Source organism: Notolepis coatsorum (genome assembly GCF_963971535.1).
Source record: "Notolepis coatsorum genome assembly, chromosome: 4".
NCBI lineage: Eukaryota > Metazoa > Chordata > Actinopteri > Aulopiformes > Paralepididae > Notolepis > Notolepis coatsorum.
The window spans coordinates 23,666,544-23,686,933 of NC_140168.1; the positions used below are offsets into that span (position 1 = coordinate 23,666,544).

General features: G+C 47.7%; 1 protein-coding gene across 1 annotated transcript in view; it reads left to right on the forward strand.

The window, feature by feature from the left end:
• The window catches only part of LOC311226972 (uncharacterized protein), an 89,953-nt gene that overhangs the window by 65,280 nt on the left and 4,283 nt on the right, over nucleotides 1–20,390 (forward strand). The window contains exon 3 of the mRNA XM_084312445.1: nucleotides 16,539–16,654. Coding sequence (XP_084168571.1) covers nucleotides 16,539–16,654 — 116 coding nt within the window. The remainder of the gene's footprint in view (nucleotides 1–16,538; nucleotides 16,655–20,390) is intronic.

The following is a 20,390-nucleotide window of genomic DNA, read 5'->3' on the forward strand; positions in this document are numbered from 1 at the left end:
TTCCAGTTAAGAGTACCCTCCTCCCGTTCGGATGCACTCCTTCCCCTACTTAGATGCACCTCTCCCCGTAAGGTTTAGGCAGTCGCTACGACGCAACAACCAGCTCCTTTCTCAGGACTGCCTTGTCCGACGTCGGCCCCTCTCCCCCAACAGAGATGCAGGTCTCCACTTCCGGCGGTAAAGTCTCCTCTCATGAACGGAAGCAGTCCCCTTATTTTACCTTCAGGTGCAGTTTAAGGCTGGGTCCCTTTCCAACCTTAGGAGAGACAATCCAGATTCCTCTGAATTGACACCCCTTATCCTTCTGCTTCCCAGTGGTTCTTTTCAAACCTGCTGATCACAGAAGCACAACTCGCCTACTAACCCTGTATCGGTTAGTAAGGTTACTGTGGCCTGACTGTACATTGAGCCAGGTGCATTCATGCCACTGTTGTCCAGTCACTCACAGTCCCACATCCCGCGTGTCTGTGACTATAAACAGGGTCATAACGCTCTCCCAACCGGCTGGCGACCCAGTCGATAGCGACCTCATAGTCCGTCATCAAGTCAGGACCCCAAGCGGCTGACTGTCCGTAGTACCTATCAGCCACTCAGTTTAGAAACCGACGGTCTTGTCCCCACCCCACTTGCTCTGGGCATGGAAATATTGACCGTTTTCGCCAGCCTTGCCTGTTCACGGCAGGAGCTGTGCCCCTTCCGGTGCACCGCCCTGCTCCTAGGTGTGGACTGTCGCCCACGTACCACCCAGTGCCCACACCAACTTACGTGCGACGTTTCCTGGGCCGACTAGACGGTACCACAGTGGTATGTTATTTCATACCTCGTTACGCACGAGGGCCTTCAGTTTCTCCCCAGCACTATAGGTATGTGTTTAACGTGCGCCCAGACTCTTGCGAGCCCACTGCCGCCTGTTGTTGACTAGAGGTTCGGGGAGCCTACCCCCTCCCTAATCAAAAAAATACCCCAATTTATAATCCTAACCTGACAGACAAATCCCCCCAACCTCCACCGCTTACCAAATGAGCCACAGTTCCGGCCGGAAACCGCGACTCTCATCAGGGAAAGGAGAAGTTGACCGTCAGAACTAAACATAGAACATCCCTCCCAAAAAAATGACATTGTCTCTTCCACAACATTGAGTCCCAGTGTCCATCGCTCAGCCCCCCTTCCATGCCCACGCCATAGTCTCCTCACCGTATTGCCAAAAGTCACATTTTGCCAATACAGCAACCACCACGCCACACCTCCAGTCCCCGTAGAAGCGTGTCCCCATACCTGGACGGGAGGCGCTGGTCCCGACCTCACCACGTGTCCCCCCATCTTCGACGGGAGGTGCCCATCTTGCCCACTGCGTTAGCCCCCCCCTTTGTCCCTCCAGTCCCCAGAACCGATCCCCAGACCACTTCTCAATGCTTCCTCAGGCTCAGAACCGACACTCTGCCGATGCCCCTTCCCATTCCGGTTTGACCAGGACCACAAGTAAAATAAACAAAAAATAATAAAAAAATAAAAAACAATGCAATGATTTTCAATGGTTGCAATCTCTATGCCGAAGGATCATTAGAAAATCAGACTAAAATTCCTAGTTAAAGGAATAAACCAACAAAACTGCACTCAGACCATCCCCCGTCACTCTTAAAGGAAAGAACCAACAAAAAGAAAATGTCCCTACCTCACCATACCCCTAATCCTCTATCCCCTCGTCTCCCTCTAAGGCAGCATAAAGCTGAGGGCATGGCCCGATTTGTGGCTCAATCTCTTTCTGTCCCACCATCAGCATTTGGCTCGTTACGTGTGAAGTTACCAGCCTACCCAAGAGAGGCATACCACAACAGAAAAGGAGAACCAATATCAACCCTGCCACCCCAATGGATATCCCCGTCTGCATCACTATGCTTCCCCACTGTCCCAATCTTTCCAACACCCCACTCCCCCACCATTCTTCATTCCGGCCAGAATTCCCCCTCAACTCCTCCCTCAAATCCTTCAGCTTAGCCATGGCCTCGGAGAACTTTCCCCCTGGCCCCACATTCGTCGGAATGAATGTGCAGCAGTACTGTCCAAACATGGAACAGACTCCACCCTTCTCCGCCATTAACCAGTTCAGAGCCTGTCTATTCTGCCACGCCACCGTACTGGTCGCGTGCATCTGGTCCCCCATTGCATCCAACGCCTCCTCGGTGTAGTTGAGATACCGCTGCTGATTGTAAAACAAATAGTTGATCCACCCGGTGTTCTTATTGACCGATATCCATGGCAGAATAGACTCAAACCCTGCCGCAATCTCATTCTTAGCCATGAACTCGGCTGGAATGCCCCTTGGCTGTCCTATGCTGTCCAGATACACCCTTGGGTCTGCCTTGTAGCTACGCTTCGTTCGAGAGATAGGAGACTCAGAAGGTCCTTCCGTCACTGATAATGGTAGGACCACCATTGGCATGATCGCCTGAACCCGGGCACATCTACCTGACCAATCTAAAGGAAGTGTATTCCTCAACCTCCTACCGCCGCAGAGCCAGTATTGGTCCGCCAGTGCCATATCCTGGACATGAAAAGCGCAAGCTACAGGCCGTGGGTTGGTATCCACTCCCTTTAACACGACCCCGTGTCCACACTTTCCTTCTTTCGTGCAGTTAGTCGTGATGCTCCAAATAGTAGTGCACCGCCCCTCTGCCACCTCCCCTACATCCCGGGTCCCCTCCTTTTGCAAGCACTCGAAATCCTTGGTCAGCCATAGTTTGACACCTCTGGGTATTGGCAACCCCGTCGCTACCCCCTGCACACGTACATCCAATTTCCTACAACGTTCCCGCATAGTGACATCCTTGAAATCCGTGACGTTTCCTGCCGCCTTAAAACGACTAGAGCCGAGAAACCCCAAACACTCTGCCTCGCACCAAGGGCGACTATTATGGGGCCCCTCCCATGCCTCTGCGTCCCTGTCACACTGAGCCCAACTGAACTTCGTGCCCTTCACCAGCAGCCTATCCGGACGTGCCTTGGAGCAGACATAACAATCCTCTATCTGATTCTGCGCGCTCGTGTACTGGACCCACTTAAACCACTCATTCCCTAAAGCCGCCCTATACATCGGGTCAGCCTCCGGGTCTTCCTCGTCATAGTCATAGTCGCCCCCATCTTGTTCCCCGGAAGGAAGCAAACCCCTCAACCTGGCCCAGAGTGAGCCCACTGAGTCCCTCAATGTTCCGGCTGTCCTCTGGAACATATCCTGTCCCCCCACCTCTTCCGACTCAGTGTCCTTGACCTCCCTTTTTCCCCTCACCCCTGTCCCCTGTGATTGGTTCGGGACAGGCTCAACCCTCCTATCTACCCCCACAACCCGATCCTCGTTAGTATAATGGTAAGTATCCCCGCCTGTAACGGGGGAATGGTCAAAATCAAAAACATGCCCTTGCGGTCCTACGGGAAACACCCCTTTTGGTTGTAGTCTTATCTTCTCCCCCCCTTCCTCGATGGAGGGAAGAGGGGGCGCCTGATTCTGAGCCTGGTCATGAAAGCCTGCTGGTACTTGAGCCTGAGCGGGACCCCGTGGGACTCCTACCCACTCAAACCCGTCATCCTCAAGGACGGGTCGACCGTGACGGTTCTCAATGACGTCGTTGTGCCCGGCCGACCGTCCGCACACTGCTGCCAACATCTGCGGGAGCATCAGCAGGCACTGCACCTTCCAGTTGCCGTCTCGGACCCTCCATGTCGGGTTCTGCATAACTGCGATCGATTGTATCCCCCAAGAGATCGCCGCTGGCCTTTATGCAGTGATTGAAGTGGAACCAGGTCGCTGATCCTTTGACTTGGACTGCCGTTCCAGTCGATCGGATCACCTCGTACGGGCCCTCTCTCCGGGGTGATGACCACTTTCTCTTGTGGACCTTTACGAAGACCAAGTCCCCAGGGATCAGTCTCGGTTTGGTGGCTTCCTTCTCCGCCTCCTTCACCCCCTTTCTCTCCTTTCTCTGCTCCTGTCGAAACACAGCTTCATGTATTTTAGTCACTTGCTGAAGATATTTTTTCAGATCTTGCTCAAAAATATCTAATGCCGGGCCCCTAGCCAGGTGTCTAAATGGCGGTGCTGGCATGCTGCGGCCTGTAAGCATTTCATGCGGTGTTAGCTGTGTTTGGCGGTTTACGCTGCTTCTAATAGCCATCAGAGCAAGTGGCAAAGCATCAATCCAGTTAAGCTTAGTTTGCATACAGATTTTCAACAGTTTGTTTTTAATGACCAGATTGGCCCTTTCCACCTTCCCCTGCGACCCGGGACTATAGACACAGGAAAGGCGCTGTCTTATACCTAATTTCTGCATCAGCCCTTTAACCACCTTGTCGATGAACTCGCGGCCATTATCGCTTTGTAATATCGTGGGAATTCCAAATCTCGGAATGACCTCGCGACACAGGAACTTGATCACTGTGTCCGCGTTCTTGTGTTTAGATGGAATGGCCTCAATCCAGCGACTAAAGCAGTCCTCTACTACCAGGAGGTATCGTTTGCCCTGCACTGGCGTTATCATGTCTGTATAGTCCATAATCAGATGTCTGAATGGTCCCTCAGGGAGGGGTGTGTAAGCCGCCACTGTCGGTACTCCTTTGCGCACATTGCCCTGTAAGCATGTTAAACACCTGGCTAGTGTAACGTCAATTTGTGCCTGAAGCTTTGGGGACCAAAATCCCATTTTCGTGATTCGTTTCAGGGTCTCTGCTCTTCCACAGTGATCAACACCATGAGCCTCAGGTATCACTAAGGACAGAAGATCGATGGAGGCGACTATCAAACCGTTATGACTCCTCCACAGACCATCTGCCCCCCTTACAGCCCCCCTCTCCGTCCACGACTGTTTCTCGGCCTGCGTGGCTGAGTCCTGAAGATCACTCAAATTATCCTCAGTTACCTCAGTCGTCAGTTCGGCCGCAAACATCAGAACAGCCGTGGACGGCACCGCAGCCGCCGCCTTCGCGGCCTCGTCCGCCGCGTTGTTTCCCGTCGTCACAAAGGACAGGTCTTTTCTGTGTGCCTGGCACTTTACGATAGCAATGCTTTTGGGCAACTTTACAGCCTGAATAAGCGCCACAACCTGCTTGTGGTGAAGGATCGGTGAGCTGTCCGATTTCTTAAAGCCTCTTGCCTTCCAAATGGCCGCGAATAGGTGGCATACGCCATGCGCATACGCAGAGTCTGTAAAGATGTTAACCGTGCGATCTTTAGCTATTATGCATGCTTCTGTTAGTGCTATTAGTTCTGCAAGCTGGGCCGAACATGGTTGCATGCATTGTTCGGCCTTTCTTGTTAGTGTTTCTCCGTTAGGTTTGCACTGTACGACGGCGTATCCTGACCTTAAATTTTCCCCCTCCCGATAGCAGGACCCATCCACAAAAAGTGAGAGTTCTGCTATTGCGAGCGGGTCGACTCCCAAATCAGGACGGAGTTTCACGAAAGCCTGTACCTCCACCTCACACTCATGCGGTTGACCCTCGCTCGGGAGTGGTACCAGATCCGCCGGGTTACTGCCGTGGCATGTTTTTATCGTAACGTCCGAGTACTGCAGGAGCCTCATGTAAGCCTGTTGCCGTTGGCTGGTCAGAACAAATTTGCCTCTTTCAATCAAGTTTGCCAATTTGTGATGTGTCCAAATGCAAATGTCATATCCCATTGTCATGGCCGTTGCCTTCTCATACATCAAATGTGCTGCGGCCAGGGCCTGATAACAAGGTGGCAGACCCTGCTCCACCGGCGAAAGAGCTCTAGAGTAATATGCTATCGGTTGTTTTTTCCCACTCCCCCCCTGTGTTTGAGTCAGGACAGCTGTCGCATGCTGCGCTCTATGTGAGACGAATAGGTGGAAACACTTCTCATAATCCGGCAGCGCCAGGGCAGGGGCCTGTAACAACAGACGCTTAATGTTTATGAACGCGTCCTCCCCCTCCTCGGTCCATGTCAAGGGAGCGCGAAGCTTGTCTGTACCCGCCTCTTTTATCATCATCCTCAACGGCGCTGTCGCTATCGTATAGTCCTCCACCCACTCAGAGCTGTACCCAGTCATCCCTAAAAACGTCATCATCTGTCGGACCGTCAATGGCCTAGGTGCCTTGGATACAGCTTCGAGTTGCGTGGGTGAGATGTTTTTTATGCCCTTTTGAATGACGCGAGACAAGTACTCAACTTTTGGCTGGCAGTACTGCAGTTTTGAACGGGATGCCTTGTGGCCTCCCACGGCTAATCCACTCAAAACTTTGATGGAGTCCTCATGGCACTGCTGACGTGTATCCGAGCAGATTAGAATGTCATCTGCATACAGTAAAACCGTGCTGAGTAGTGTGTCGCACACTCCTTGCAAGTCTTCCTTGAGCGCCTTCGAGAAGTAATGTGGCGAGTGCGCGAACCCTTGTGGCAACCGGGTGTAAGAGTATTGTTTCCCCCTGTGGGTAAAAGCAAACAGATACTGAGACTCTTTTTCCAATGGAACACTGAAGAATGCCTGCGTGAGATCAATGACCGTATAGTACTGCGAGCTACTCGGGATGTTTGTCAGGAGGGTGTGTGGATTAGCGACTTCCGCCTCTGGTCCAGACACCACGTCGTTCACCGCCCTCAAATCGTGTACCAGTCTGTACCTAGCCCTGTCCGCCTTTAGCACTGGGTGGATAGGTGTATTACATCTGGATTTGAAAGGGACGAGCACTCCCCCCTTTAACAGTCCCTCAATCTGATGTGATATAGCTTCCTCCGACTCTGGCTTCATTGTATACTGTCTGATAAAGGGTGGTCTACAACCCTTCTTTAACCTGACCTTCACTGGCTGTGCCGACAATATTAGACCCACATCTGTGTCGTGTTTTGACCACAACCGTTCCGGGGTGCGCGCCAACATGTCCTGTTCCAGCAAAGCATCCGCCTCTGGAATAACGCAAGGGTCTCCTGGTAATCTGATTACTTGCGGTTTTGCCAAAACTGAAAAGGAAATCATTATTTTTATGAAACTCCCATCTGCGCTGTTCCAAATTAGCGGAGATTCCGTGGAGACCCACCTTTGAGTCTCGGATTCCTGTATCATTGAACCTAGATGTTCGGATTCGTAACCAGGATTTATTCTCAGAGTGATGTGTGGGGCGGCGTCTTTTAGTCTATGTTGTTCCCGTAGATATTTACCCGTGTTAACCCTCAACGCCGCGCCCTGTCTCCCTACAATTATCGTAGATGAGTCAATCTGCACCTGCTCGGGCTGTCCCTGCAACCATGCCTTGTTCCTAACTAGGTCACTATTCGTCAAATATTGTAGTGTGCAATGTGCCTCCATGTTTGTTTGTCTAGACTGAGGCAGTTGGGTTTTCAGAAATGGCTCCCAGGGGTCACAGACCCTTTGCAGCTCTGCATCTATGTTGCCCAGCCAGAACACAGTGGCCTCTTTCTCCCCCGTCCCTTGTAGCATCATTTGGTACACGTCTTGTTCAATTTGAATCCCCTCAGGCGTACATAGGATTTTACAGCCTAGTTTACACATTGCATCTCGTCCCAAGAGATTGCGCGGGGTGCTGTCCGAAATTAATACAGGTATTGTTATGGTCTTGTTGTTATACGTCATAGAGATTGGATCTGATGTGGGTATTAATTGTGTTTTTCCCGAGAATCCGACCGTCCGAACATACTGTCCAGACTGGGGTAAGTGAGCGGCGTATTTTTGCTTTATGCAGGAAAAACCTGCTCCAGTGTCTGCCATCATCTCTGTTAATTTGCCCTCCACTAGGACCTGCAGAATAGGTTCTTGCTCAGCTCCCTTGGAAACCACAATCATTTGATTTCCCCCCGTCGCATTCTCTGGGCACCCCTAGTGATTACCCCCCTGGTTTCGGGGCCCTCCTGTCTCCCCCTGGTCGTGGGGCCCTTGTGACTCCCCCTGGCGCACGGGTCTTCCATACTCCGAGCCGGGACGGTATGGTTGCCTACATCTCATTTCCCTGTGTCCCTGCATGCCGCAGTTCCAACAGTGGAAACGGGGAAACTGTTGTTCGTTCCCCGGTCCCTGTGTAAACCGTGGGCCTGATTGCCCATTCCCTGCCTGCCGCCTGGACGCCTGGTTCTGTGAACTATAGCCATAGCTTCTCACTACCTGAGGTGCAGGCGGGGGTCCCTGGTCCTGCATGGGTGGAGAGGTAGCAGATGACACCATTACTGCCTGCAACCTCCTTTGTGGCTGCAGTTGTTGCTGAGTTAACTTCCTTGAGTCATTTCTATCCTGATCCCTGACTTTCTGCTCCTGAGCCCTTTGCTTCTCCACACTATGTGTTACATGTGCACAGAACAAAGGATAAGTCATGTCCATTAACCCCACCACGTCTTCCAGTCTATTCTTAACCACCTCTGGAAGCCCTCTCATCACACTTTCTCTAAACATCGCCCTCTGCAACGGGTCTATTTCTGGGTTGTGTCCTAGCTCACCTCTCCACTCCAGTATTTTGTTCACATAGGTGCCAGGCCCTTCCGTCTCCATTATGGGGTTGCCCGCCAGTTTTGCCGGATTAATACGTGATGGATATTGATTCCTGAGTTTGTACCACAACGCCGCTCTATGCGCGTTGAATATGTCTCCATCATGGGCCTGCGTGTCGCATGCCACTCGCATCGATGTATCACCCATGATGTCCCGGCAGGCACCAATTCCTAGCAAGCGCGTCAACAGGGATTTGACGTCACCCACTGCTAGCAGAAAAGATGACGTATTTTCCTCAAACTGCGTGATCCACCTGGAGGCTCCTTCTGAAAGGTCCGGTAGTCTTGCTATTATGCCATCGATGTCTAGAGGTGACCATGGCATGTGAAAGATATCGTTCCCCTTTATTAGCAGGGGAAACTGGCCTGTACTTGTCACACTTCCCAGGAATGTAGGGGCGAAAGTCAGGGTTCCTGTAATGTTTCCTTTCTCCTGTGCTGGTTTCGTGTCGTTCTCATCTTCCTCATCAGTCAACAGTTTGGTGTGGCCACACGCCCCGTGTTTCCCTGATGTCTGCTGTGCCATATTTTGACGGGCCTCTTCCTCTATCTTCCCCCCGACTCCCTCCCTCTGCCTGCCCAGGTTCTCTACCTCCTCTTCCTCTGCATCATACAACTTCCGACGTACTGTCTCGCCATATGCCGCCAGGACTTTCGGATAGAGATCCTGCGGGGTCAGTTTGGGGGGGGTATCTCGCCTAAGGGAGGTCTCTGATCTAGCGGAGGTTTCTGACCTAGCGGGGGTTTCTGACCTAGCGGGGGTCCCTAATTCCGTCTCCTCATATTCTCCTCTTATTGTCACAGTGCCCACCGGCAATTGCGTGACATAAGGTGGGGATGTTGGTTTCCCTATATCCGTCTCTCTCTGATTTAGCGCTAAAGCTTCCTGCCTGTATGCTCTCCCCTTCTGGGCGTAGAGCTTCATTACCCCCAACTCTTCTGTCCTCTTTTTCAACCTCTTTTTGCTGCTGTCGCCTGGCTTGTGGTTACGAATCATTACATTCATCTCTTCGCATACGTCGAGATCAAAAGTACCTCCGGAAGGCCATTTTGTGTCCCCGGCCTTTGTACGCCTCTGCCACCGGACACCAACCTTAAGAATTAGGTTCTTTATGAGCGGGTTCCGGTCTAACAGTATGTCCTCTGCTGTATGCATCGTTGTTTAGTGTGTATGTGTGTTTATTGTGTTGTGTATGTGTGTGTGTGGTTGTACTTCAACTACTACTACTCTACAACTACCACTCCAGGACACAGTTAACCTAGATCTACTACTACTCTACTCCAGGACACAGTTAACCTAGATCTACTACTACTCTACTCCAGGACACAGTTAACCTAGATCTACTACTACTCTACTCCAGGACACAGTTAACCTAGATCTACCACTACTCTACCCCAGGACACAGTTAACCTAGATCTACCACTACAACGCTACTACAACTCGGTGTGTGTGTGTCTGTGTGTGACTGTGTGTGTGTGTGTGTGTGTGTGTGTGTATGTCGGTGTGTGTGTCTGTGTGTGTGTGTGTATGTGTGTATGTCGGTGTGTGTGTGTGTTTGTGTGTGATTGTGTGTGTGTGTGTGTGTGACTGTGTGTGTGTGACTGTGTGTGTGTGCGTCACAACCCGCTGTCTACCGGGACACAGGAATGTGTGTGTGTGTGTGTCGGTGTGTGTGTGCGTCACAACCCGCTGTCTACCGGGACACAGGAATGTGTGTGTGTGTGTGTGTGTCTGTGTGTGTGTGTGTGTCTGTGTGTAGTGACTGTGTGTGTGTGTGTTTCTGTGTGTGTGTCGGTGTGTGTGTGTGTTTGTGTGTGATTGTCTGTGTGAGTGTGTGTGTGACCGTGTGTGTGTGACTGTGTGTGTGTGCGTCACAACCCGCTGTCTACCGGGACACAGGAATGTGTGTGTGTGTGTGTGTCGGTGTGTGTGTGTGTCACAACCCGCTGTCTACCGGGACACAGGAATGTGTGTGTGTGTGTGTGTGTGTCTATGTGTGTGTGTGTGTGTGTGTGTGTGTCTGTGTGTGTGTGTGACTGTGTGTGTGTGTGTGTGTGTGTGTGTGTGTCTGTGTGTAGTGACTGTGTGTGTGTGTGTCGTGTGTGTGACTGTGTGTGTGTTTGTGTGTGATTGTGTGTGTGTGTGTGTGTGACTGTGTGTGTGTGACTGTGTGTGTGTGCGTCACAACCCGCTGTCTACCGGGACACAGGAATGTGTGTGTGTGTGTGTGTGTGTCTATGTGTGTGTGTGTGTGTGTGTGTGTCTGTGTGTGTGTGTGACTGTGTGTGTGTGTGTGTGTGTGTGTGTGTCTGTGTGTAGTGACTGTGTGTGTGTGTGTCGTGTGTGTGACTGTGTGTGTGTGTGTTTGTGTGTGATTGTGTGTGTGTGTGTGTGTGACTGTGTGTGTGTGACTGTGTGTGTGTGCGTCACAACCCGCTGTCTACCGGGACACAGGAATGTGTGTGTGTGTGTGTGTGTGTCGGTGTGTGTGTGCGTCACAACCCGCTGTCTACCGGGACACAGGAATGTGTGTGTGTGTGTGTGTGTCTGTGTGTGTGTGTGTGTCTGTGTGTAGTGACTGTGTGTGTGTGTGTTTCTGTGTGTGTGTCGGTGTGTGTGTGTGTTTGTGTGTGATTGTGTGTGTGTGTGTGTGTGTGTGTGTGTGTGTGTGTGTGTGTATTGTATGTGTGACTGTGTGTGTGTGTGTGTGACTGTGTATGTGTGTGTGTGTGGTTGTGTGTGTGTGTGTTTTCTACCACCAGGGGTCAGCAAACCCAAGAGAGAAAGAGATGTGATGAGTCTGTATGCTACACCTTGGCCCACCAACAGGGGTCAGCAAACCCAGGAGAGAGAGAGAGAGAGAGAGAGAGAGAGAGAGAGAGAGAGAGAGAGAGAGAGAGAGAGAGAGAGAGAGAGAGAGAGAGAGAGAGAGAGAGAGAGAGAGAGAGAGAGAGAGAGAGAGAGAGAGAGCTATCTCTCTTGGCTAGCTGGCTCTACGCCCAGAATGAGTTATCTTCTATACATGTACGAAAGAAAGAGAGAGAGAGAGATAAAGATTTAGTGAGATGTGTGTGTGTGTGTGTTTGTATTGTATGTGTGACTGTGTGTGTGTGTGTGTGTGTGTGACTGTGTATGTGTGTTTATGTGTGTGACTGTGTGTGTGTGCGTGTGTGTGACTGTGTGTGTGTACGTGTGTGTGACTGTGTGTGTGTGCGTGTGTGTGTGTATTGTATGTGTGACTGTGTGTGTGTGTGTGTGTGTGTAGGACAGCTAGCCTCTCTGTAGCAACAACCTCACAAGCTGTGATAGTGTGTTTTGAATAACAGCAGAGCGGTACCGGTTTTTGTTTTGAAAATTGAGAGTCTTATCTACAGAGGACAGAAGGCACAGTTATGTGTGTATGTGGAGAGTGTCGTAAGGAAATCAGGGAAATGGGTCGGGGAGAGGTTTGAAGAGATGGAGAAAAATTTGACCAGAGGTGGAAAACATGCAATTAAAATTGATTAGTGGCGCACTTATAGCCTGTTAAAAGAGGAATCGCCCCAGTGTAAACACCTCATCAGTCGTGTTCTTTTTAGCCGTCCATCCAGAAAACCAGTTCACACAACCAGCTCACTTTTTCCTCCCGCAGAAACTCTGACGGATATTTATATAACAAGCCCAACGCTTACCTTTTTTGTCGACAACCGGCAGAATGTTTACGGGAGATTCCAGGAACTGGCCGTATGAAAAGGCCCGGTGGAGCGATCTACAGGTCAAGGGTCACCAAATGTTGTGGCTGATGGTTGTTTAACACAGCAAGAGACGATATTTCCAATTGTAACAAGTAGGTAATTTATTTAGGAAAAGAAGTTCTTAACAGCAAAAGCTATGGATCGAGCAGAGAATCACCACAGCTTGAACAAAAAACACTCTCCCCCCCAATCCCTCTGCTTGTCCCCTAAATCCCCTCTCAGTCCTGCCCCCCCATGACAGATATGATGACGTATCATATCATGTCAGATCTGACATGACGTACATTAAGATGATACGTAGATTTAACATCGGAGAGAGATAAGAACATTAAGAACATGAAGAGAGATAAACAAGATATGATGTACACACACGATATGATGTAAAACATTAAGAACATTGAAGAGAGAGTGAGATGTGTGTGTGTGTGTGTGTGTGTGTATGTGTGTGTGTGTCTGTGTGTGTGTGCGTCTGCGTACAGACGTATGTGTATTGTATGTGTGTATTGTTACAGGGAATGTGTGTGTGTGTGTGTGTGTGTCGGTGTGTATGTCTGTGCGACTGTGTGTGTCTGTGTGACTGTGTGTGTCTGTGTGTCTGTGTGTGTGTGCTGTGTCTGTGTGTGTGTGCTGTGTATGTGTGTGTCCGTGTGTCTGTGTGTGTGTGCTGTGTCTGTGTGTGTGTGCTGTGTATGTATGAAAGAGAGAAAAGAACAAGATATGAAAGCGATACGATGTACGAGATTACAAGCACACAACGTGCCGTACTGAAATGTCCATCTGTCCAAGTTGTTTTAAGAACGTCAGCCAGACCGTCTTTCAGCACTGCTAGTTGACCTATATTAAACTAGTCCACCCCATACACATTTTCCACAACAGCATCCAATGTAATAAAAAAAGTCAACCAACGAACTCGATTCTTGTACCGGATCTCCTCTCTGGTAAACAAGAATACCCTGAAGACTCTGGCAGGAGCACTCATTCAGGGGTACTACGACTATGCTTGCACCTCATGGTACCAAAGCACCTCAAAGGCGCTAAAAACAAAATTACAAACATCTCAAAACAAACTGGTCAGACTACTGCTTGACCTTACTCCTAGAACCCACCTCACCCCTGCCCACTTTGACAACCTAGGATGGCTTAGAGTAGACGACAGAGTACAGCAACTTGCAATGGGCCTGGTCTACAAGATACACTACACGACCAAGGTACCCATGTACATGTCAAAATACTTCCCAAAGGTCAGTGAATACCACGATCACAACACCAGAGGGAGCTCCACAAATCATGTTAAACCCAGATTCGGCTCAAATAAGGGACTAAACACGTTTCGCAATTATGCCACATCAATGTGGAACGCCCTACCCAAAGCTGTAAAGGAATGTGGATCACTACCCACTTTCAAAACCTCTCTCAAGGGACACCTACGGGAGACTGCAATTCAACACTGGCCCCTGTAAATATCCTAACCCAACCCCCTCCAATGTACAGTCATTTACCTAGTATGGTTTTGTCAATAGTCCAATGTACAATTTTGTTTGTTTGTACAGTGTCTCCCCCCCCCTCAATGTACAGTTTTGCTTGTATATACAGTGTGCCCCCCCCCCCCCCCCAACCACCTCCAATGTAGATTACCCAGTATGGTTGTCAATATCCCAGTGAATTTTGCCGAACTACACTTCCTGGCAGATACTATGGGGGTTCAAAGTTCAGCGTTCTGAATGAATAATATCAATAACTGTTATTATTCGCGATAATAAGCCACAAAAGGTAAAGTTTTTGACAAATATTGAAACGCAGTTAGTTTCTCCTCCCTATTGTTAGCATGTAGCAACAATTAGATCTGAAATTAGTTCCAAAATGGTTGCACTGTGGTGAAAATAAAAAACTACAGTAAATTACAGTAGATATCATTATCTGTTCTTGTTGGCTATAATAAGGTAATTTATAAGCCTCCTATTCTATATTCTATAATAATATTTCAAATTGCATTGGTCCAGATGAGAATTCAGTACTGTATCTACAGAACCTTCTGTTTAATCATCTTCCCTTTATTAATTCCCTTAGATCTTTTGTACACATGATCTCAAGAAGGTACTGAACGAGATCAGTGGCAGTTTTTTATGTTTGGTCATTATTAACATGGTGTTATTCACTGTCAAAGATGCAAAGAAAAATCATAATTCATATTCTCCTTTGTTTCATCACAATTTAAGCAAGCCTAGTAATAGACACAATATTTCTGACACTGTGAATACATTCCCTGAGGTCCATAGATGTACCTAGATACCAAGAATATGCAAATAGCCCTTGTAGAAGTGGATCAATATTCCATTTACCTAGGTATATATTTTAGGCGGATTTTCACCACGGGTGGAACAGGTTAACGTTACACAGGTATGTTATGCACGTTTAGCTTGCTAACGTTAAGATAGCAGGAGCCGTCGGCCAACAAAGATGTTGTTTCGACAAATTGATTCACAAAATGGATTACCATCCAAATGTTATTGAAGCCTCCCGTGACCAGTAAGTAAGTACTACTACTTTTAATAACCGCAACCGCAACAATATGCGCATATGTTCTACGTTATATGCGTAAATGTGCCTAAAGTCGAGACTACAGTACTGAACCAGGGAAAAAATGTAGGAGCAAATTTTTTGCATCATTAAAAACGATGGTTTGAACGTCTGGTCAAAAAACCCTGCCAAAGTTTGAATCCCAAAAACCCTTTGTTTCTCCCCTTCTCGACACGCCCCTTTCATGTGAGCTAATTTATTTCACATTTTGAAAAACAAGTAAGGCCTAACCAAATTAATTGTTTGGTTCCTGTTGGTTGTCAGTTAAGGCCATGGGTAGGTAGGGAATTTATTTAATTTTTTATTAATTTTTTTCCCACGGCGACTATGGATAGGGAATTTCTTTATTTAATAAAAAATGCATGTACTCTGCCAGCATGTTTAATATCCATAATACTAAAGGTTAAAATACAAAGACACTGTACTACAAAAGTACAATGTACAAAGGTAGTAGTATTAAAAATGCCACCCCTACTACTCACTAAATAGCCTGACGTCAGAGAGCTGTGCAAATATTGTGAAATACTTGCTTTTTATATATTCTCATTATTGACATGGACTGCACTTTTTGACTAAGATTTAACTAAACTGTATTCAAAAAATTTATTTAATTTAATTTTTTTAAACTTTTTTTTAATTTTTTTTACTCATAAAATAAATTTGGGTCACACCTAAATCGGCAGGGTCGGTCGGCAACCGGAACCAAACCATTTATTTTGCATGGCCTAAGCAATTGATGTACTTACTCCTGTAATTGTCTTTATAATGGGCCAGTAGTTGGCATGAAAAACTGCAAACTGAGAAGTACTATTTAGATAAATTAATATTAGTGAAACTCTATTTAAATGTATATGAATGTGTGTCCTCTCTTGAATCAGTACATGCAGTCAAATAGACTAATTATTATAAATATAAACTAAATAAATATTTATTTATTATATTCCTCCCAGATAGCTTATAAGGTGATCCCACAGATTGAGGAGGGTGCTTGACCTAGTCTCCTGGCCAGAGCACATAAAGTCATCTACTGAACTCCTAAGTTAAATTGTATTTAATTAGCCATGTTTTAACACTAAATCTGTATCAACCAAGAGGATTTGACCACGCACATAATCAACTAAGTGAATCCATTGGTGCTAGTTATCGTACACTCTTATCAGGGAAAAAAAATAGATGTTTGGGAAACTTAACAGAAATGTCTTACTTCCCTGGACGGCCGGGGTAGCGCAGCGGACTAAGCATCTGTCTACCACCGCAGAGACAGTGGGATCGAATCCAACTGCCAGCGGTACCTCCGGCTTGGTCGGTTGTCCGTGTTGACACAATTGTCAGTGGGTGGGAAGCCGGTGAGGGTGGGTCCTGGTCGTTGTAAACAGCGACTCCTACAGTTCGGTCGGGGCGTCTGCACAGCGAGGGAAGGATCTGGGGGAGGTAGTGTGACCTTCCACACGTTACACTCTCCCAGTGAGAGTCCACGCTGCCAGGTGAAAAGAAGCGGTGGGCTGGCTACACATGTGTCGGAGGAAGCATGTGATAGTCTCCGGCCCTCCCGGACCGACGGTAGGGGGGGTATGTGCGCAACAACCAGGAAGGGGATTGGGAATTGTCATAATGACTAACATTGGGATGGGAGAAAACGGAAAAAGGAGGGGGGGAAAAGATTTTTTTTTTTTTTTTATAAATGTCTTCCTTAGTTACTTCCCTTCCTGTCTGTCTGTGTTCTCAGATGAGGAACTGGAGGACAATCCCAACCAGAGCGATCTTATAGAGCAGGCGGCTGAGATGCTGTATGGCCTGATCCACGCACGCTACATCCTCACCAACCGAGGCATTGCACAGATGGTAGGTAATGGAGATGTTAGGCGTGTTCGAGATTGATTTTGGCTCGCCTCGAAAGTAGATGAGAGTAGCCGAGTGAAGCCGGGGGAGGAGTCAGAATGTCGGACACTTCAGATTTGACAACAGCCTCTCGCCTAGTCTCGCATGGCAGATACGCGTTCACGTTACCACACACACATACACACCTGTCCAGCTCATTATAATGCGATGGCCGTGTGCAAAATTAGATCAGATTCAAATGTACAGCACACCATATACCTGCTATAGTGGAATATACTATTCATATACCATAATGTATACCATCTTGTTGCGCGCTCCTGACCACCGCAGCGAGCACGCACACACAACACACTGCTGAATAATTCTGTTTTGCATCAATATATATATGTATACTGTGTATATTGAGGCAAAACAGAATTATATATACAGTATATATTGAGGCAAAACAGACGACGCGTGTGTGTGTGTGCGGGATACAGTATCTGCTCAGCTGCTGCATCGTTAATGAACTATAGATTTATATGGAATTCGTTAATCTATCTAGCGATTGGGTTAACTGAGAGCAGACGGCTTATACTGTACATAGAGCGGTAATGCTCAGATTGCTCATTGAGTCAAGTTTCTTTAATAGTTGTCATACAGAAGTACAGAATACTTTCATACAAAATGCTTCTTACTGTTACGCTCCAGAGACTGTGCTAGACAAGATAGTATCAAATAACATAGTATAGCATGTAATTTAGAAGAAGAAAATGAGGTCACAGTGTTCGGTATAGACATATGTACAATGTTCTGAGTTACCATATAATATACAATACTATGCAGTGTACTAATGTACAGTACTATATAGTGCAAAGCAGAAATGGGATGAGGTACAATTTAGGTACAATTTACAGTAAGGTGTACGAGTTGTAGTGCAATCCTTCATCAATAAATATAAAGTGTGGGTAGTGGGTGCTACAGTGTGTTTGTTTAAAGTGGGTGTGTGCTATAAAGTGTGTGGAGTGGGTGCTACAGTGTGTTTGTTTAAAGTGAGTGTGTGCGTGTGGATGTGTGTGCTATGTGCGTTTGGTGGTTGTTGTTGTGTAGTGTTCATTGTTCGTTTAGCAGCCTGATGGCCTGGGGATAGAAGCTTCTTCTGAGTCTTTCTGTGCTCGCCTTGAGACTCCGGTATCGCTTGCCTGACCGCAGCAGTTCAAAGAGGCAGTTGTTCGGGTGACTGGAGTCTTTAATGATTCTCTTAGCCTTGCCCTTGCAACGCTTGTTGTAAATGTTCTGGAGGGTGGGGAGCCCCCCTCCAATTGTGCGTTCGGCTGAACGTGTCACTCTTTGTAGTCTGCTTCGGTCTTGTCATGACTATAAATGCAAAACGTAATTGTCGTATTTATTATCATTATAATTATTTAATTCCGATGATAGAAACAGTCCGTCTGTAGAATTGACTTGAAGAAGCAATCACCATTTGTTCAGGGGGGTTGATATATTGTTATTTTGATATAAACTCCATTGCAGAGATGGTTATTAAGACAGCATTCATTACTCTGATAAAAAAAATTTGGTGTCTGGCAGCTTGAAGTTCATCATGATGATATGATGATAACGCATAACGTTATTTGAGGAAGCTCTTGGTACCCAAACTCCTGTATCCAATAATAATAAATATATCTGATAGACGGGTACGCGGGACGTGTGAATATTAAAGGCAACCTACTTGTGTTCAGCTTTTCGTTCAGCGTTTCCCTGATTGGCCACACGGCCACGTGACCGCCCTAGCACATGCCCTTATTCGCGCCGCGCGCGCGCCGCTCTGTGTGTTGTCAGAGAGGACGCGGCAGAGAGTGACCGCGGCCGCGCATGAGGCTCCCCCAGGTGCTCTTGAGAGGTGCTCGTTGGTTAATGCCTCAATGCCTCGTTGTGCCTCGTTGTTGGTTAATGTTGTTGGTTAATGCCGCATCACTTAACGCCGCCATATAACTAACTAATATACTAATACTAATATACTAATATAACTAACTAATTCGCGATGGACCCTGCCGCCAACGTGCAAGCTTTTGTGCCAACGTGCAAGCCAGATATTTGAACATCGTCCCCAAAATGAATGGAAGCGAAATAAAGAGAGCTTATTATTAATCAGTCAGCAGCCTCCAACGGGCGAAATAATAATAGTTTGTTTATACTTCAGAAGTATGATATTTGAACATCGTCCCCAAAATGAATGGAAGCGAAATAAAGAGCGCTTATTATTAGTTTCGAGTTAATCAGTCAGCAGCTCTTATGCTGCCACGTTCGCTGCGCGCTTCATTCATTTAATTTGGGACCTTGCAGGGACCTCTGCTGCCACGTTCGCGGCAAAAGGGGGCGGGGGGTCGTGGCCAATCAGAGAAAAGCTGAACACAAGTAGGTTGCCTTTAATATTCACGCAGACGGGACCCGTACTGTAATACAGTTTTCAATCAATCAATCAATCAAACATCTCATAACTTCCTCTTGTGGGCGTGGCTGGTGGTGACAACCAGGTGACAACTTTTCTGAGCCAATAGGCCCTTTGTGCAACGATAGCAAGTCGTTCCCCATCATGGATTTGCGTGGAGCAGTCGGGTGAGAGGTACTGTGGAGTGTGGAGTCTCGCTCTGAAGGCTGTGCGTGGCTCGCTCCCGCGAGAGTTCCGCGCCTTGCCTCGTCAGATTTCCAGAGCAAGTCGGACAACATTCTAACCGGCATGCAACGCGCTTGGCGAGGCCGTAGTAAAACCTGCGCAGATCTGCATCCGCCTCGCCAATCTCGAACACGCCTGTTGTCACAAGGCCACTAAGCCAGTGCTCTATCTTAAGCCCTTAGAGATCCTGCATATCACTCAGCCCTCAGATCGTATGTATCACCAGTTGATGGTTATAGTACTAGGTGCGGCAGTGGCTCAGAAGGTAGAGTGGTTGGAAGATTCCTGGTTCCATTCCGGTTCCTCTCTTAACACATTCAGAGCCATGCCCAAATAGGCCGTTCCTTGCCAGCGCTTTAGTCAATGGGAGGATGGGGAAATTTGCGAACGCTTAAACTATATCTTAAATTATGGCTATGGGTCTAATACACCCGTCGCTTATCAATGACTTGCTTGCAGTCAACATGTACGAAACGGATTGTTTTTTCATCAGTACACTTCCGTTTTATACCGTTTTGAATACGAGTATAGTTTTGGAGAGTTCTAGTAATTCCAGAGAAATCCGCGATAATAGCTCTTTAGTGGAATACACAAAACACGTCATTTTTCGGCTGATTTATTAATAGTTTTCAAATAAACGCTAGATTATCGATAGTATTTGTGTCCTTATGCACGCTAGAGAAGCGGGCTGAAAAATCGATTATCCATGACCTGGTCAGCGCTAACGTCACACGCACACACGCTGCGATGGCGGTGATAGGAACATCTGATTACCCCAAGACTCGTAACATAAATTCCTTACCTCACATCAGATGTTCTGCAAAAATTCCTGATCGCCATTCCAAATATCGATCGCGTTTATTGATCCAACGCTATAGTCCGAAACACATAATCGACGCTGCTCTGAGGGTCCTCAGTCAATCTGGTAACACGATACTGCATGCCCGAGAAGCAAGACCCGGACCGGAGTTATTTTTTCGATGCACATTCCCAGTCAATCCAATCCAATGATGTGCAATACCATCCGGGAGACGATGGGCGGCGGTATTTGCCCTTTTGCGAGCTCAGACCCATTCCCAATGA